The sequence below is a fragment of the Malurus melanocephalus genome, unplaced genomic scaffold, assembly GCF_030028575.1.
Source record: "Malurus melanocephalus ecotype Western Australia unplaced genomic scaffold, MMel_1.1 scaffold_4921, whole genome shotgun sequence".
Taxonomy (NCBI): domain Eukaryota; kingdom Metazoa; phylum Chordata; class Aves; order Passeriformes; family Maluridae; genus Malurus; species Malurus melanocephalus.
This window is the reverse complement of record NW_026628152.1, coordinates 333-2,925: the sequence shown is the minus strand read 5'-3', so window position 1 is coordinate 2,925 and position 2,593 is coordinate 333. Positions and strand designations below refer to the sequence as shown.

General features: G+C 51.6%; 1 protein-coding gene across 1 annotated transcript; it reads right to left on the bottom strand.

The window, feature by feature from the left end:
- Positions 1–21: 21 nt before the first annotated feature.
- LOC130588422 (hsp90 co-chaperone Cdc37-like) lies at positions 22–2,040 on the bottom strand (the record flags this gene model as incomplete). Its single annotated transcript, XM_057389346.1, has 4 exons — positions 22–429; positions 860–975; positions 1,246–1,351; positions 1,444–2,040. Coding segments are annotated over 4 exons (1,227 nt in total), but the record flags the coding sequence as incomplete, so codon positions are not given.
- Positions 2,041–2,593: the final 553 nt, after the last annotated feature.

The window sequence follows — 2,593 nt, the reverse complement described above, 5'->3', positions numbered from 1 at the left end:
ATCCCAAATCCACCCCTGGGATCACCCAGCTCTGTCTCCTCCCGTCCTGGAGAGAAGGGGAGGATTTGGGGGTAAAAAAGGGGGAATTGGGGCTGAGTTGTGCCTCCAGGGGGGTCCTGCACCCCCATTTCCACTCCCTGAAGCCCCAATTGCAACCCCAAACCCCAATCCCACCCCAACCCTTCCCCTCCCCTCTGCCACAACCTCCTGGACAAACTCCAATAAAAATTTTGAGGTTGAATCTGTGGAAATCGGGCTCTGCTCGGCCTTGGGAGGGATTTTGGGGTGTCCAGGTGGGATTTTTACCTTGATTTTGGTGAAAAACTGCCGGAAGCAGGCCCTGGGATCCACCTTGAGGCTCTTGGCCAGCTCCAGGATGAACTGCATGACGATGGTCTGGTGAGCCACCTGCTCCATCAGCGCGTGTTTCTGTGGGGAAAACGGGGTGAAAATCCCAAAATTCCCCAATTTCCCTGCTCAGCTCAAACCCCTTTTCAGCGTGAAAATGATGATTTGGAGGAAGGAATCCCCGGATTGATGCGTTGGGGCCAATGGGGTGARAYTCAGCAGGASTGGATTGTCTTAAAGATCTTTCTGAACCCAAATTATTCCCAAATTTCCMAATTTTGTGGCTCCTCATCCCAGGAAAACCCTGGAGCTGCAGGAATGGGGGGTCTGGGGGTGAACCCCTCTCCTCAAGGAATGTGTGGGTGCCATTATGGGATGATTTTAAAGATCTTTTCCTATTTTATCAACCCTCTAATTCCCCAATTCCCTCCCTTTTTAACAGGAAAAGGTGAGGACAAAGCAATTCCAGCCTGGAGAATGAAATTTCCCCCGATTTCTCCCCAATTTTCACCTCCTCCACCTCCAGGTCGATGCACCAGATGACCAGGTAGTTGGCTGTCTCCTCACACACCAGGTGAGGGTTATCTGAGAGGTATTTCTGGCTGTCATCCCAACGCCTCAGCATTCCTGAAAAAAAAAAGGGAGGATTTTCATTCCTTCATTGAGGATTGTGCTCCAAATCCCACTGGGAAAATGCTGGGGAGAAAAGGGATTAATAAAGGTTTAATAAAAATCCCTCTAAATTGTGCTTCTACAGGAAAAAAATGGGAAAAACGCATAAAATCCTCGATTTTCCAGCACAGTGAGGGAATTCCCAGCTGCTCCCAACACCCAGGAGGGGTTCCCAAAGTTGGAAAACCCTAAAAAGGTGCCCCCAAACCCCCCTCAAACACTCACCAAAATGTTTAATCTGCTTCTCGTATCGCTCCACAAAAGTTTTGTGTTTCTTTTCCTTCTGCTCTTCCGTCTCCTCCTTTTCCTCGGGTTTCACGTTGAAAACGCTCTGGGGAAGGGCAGGAAAACGTGGAATATTTTTTGGGGGGATCCTCAGGGAATGTGAGGGGGGCACAGAGGAGGGGTTTGCCCCACACCCACCTTGCTGAAGCCGTCCTTGCTGAGCGTGTCCACGTTCCAGGGCATGTTCTTCTCCTTCTTCCGCAGCTCCTCCAGTTTGTTCTCCCAACTTTTCTCCTCGTTTTTCAGCTGCTGAGCCTCGGCCTGGAGCTTCTCCAGCTCCCCTTTGCCGCTCTCCGGCTCGGCCAATTCCAGCTCCTTCATTTTCTTCTGGCACTCGGCGAGTTTCCGTTTGCACTCGCGGCAGCCTTTATCCAGCTCCTCCTTCTCCTTCTGGAACTGCTCCATGCGCTCCACGCGGGCCTGAGGGAGGGGAAACAACGGGAGGGGAACACAATGAGAGGAAAACACAACGGGAGGGAGGAGAACACAGAGAGAGGGAGGAAAACACAGCAGGAGGAGAAACAACGGGAGGAGAACACAATCAGAGGAGAACACAACGGGAGGGAGGAAAATACAACGGGAGGGAGGAGAAACAACGGGAGGAGAACACAGAGGGAGGGAGAAAACAGAGGGAGGAGAACACAACGGGAGAAAAACACAACAGGAGGAGAACACAGAGGGAGGAGAACACAATGGGGGGGAGGAGAAACAACAGGAGGAGAACACAATGAGAGGGAGGAGAACACAGAGGGAGAGAGGAGAACACAACGGGAGGGAGAAAAACACAATGGGAGGAAAACACAACGGGAGGGAGGAGAACACAACGGGAGGAAAACACAGAGGGAGGGAGAAAAAAACAGCGGGAGGAGAAACAACAGGAGGAGAACAACGGGAGAACACAACAGGAGAGAGAGAGGAAAACAGAGGGAGGAAGAAAAACACAACGGGAGGGAGGAGAACACAACAAGAGGAGAATACAATGGGAGGAGAACACAGCAGGAGAAAAACACAATGGGAGAGAGGAGAACACAACGGGAGAGAGGAGAACACAGAGGGAGAGAGGAGAAACAATGGGAGGAGAACACAATGGGAGGAAAACACAACGGGGGGGAGGAGAACAAAACGGGAGAAAAACAGCGGGAGGGACGAAAACACAACGGGAGAGAGGAGAACACAACGGGAGAGAGAGGAACACAATGGGAGGGGAACACAGAGGGAAGGAGGAGAACACAACGGGAGAGAGGAGAACACAACGGGAGAGAGGAGAACACAACGGGAGGGAGAGGAA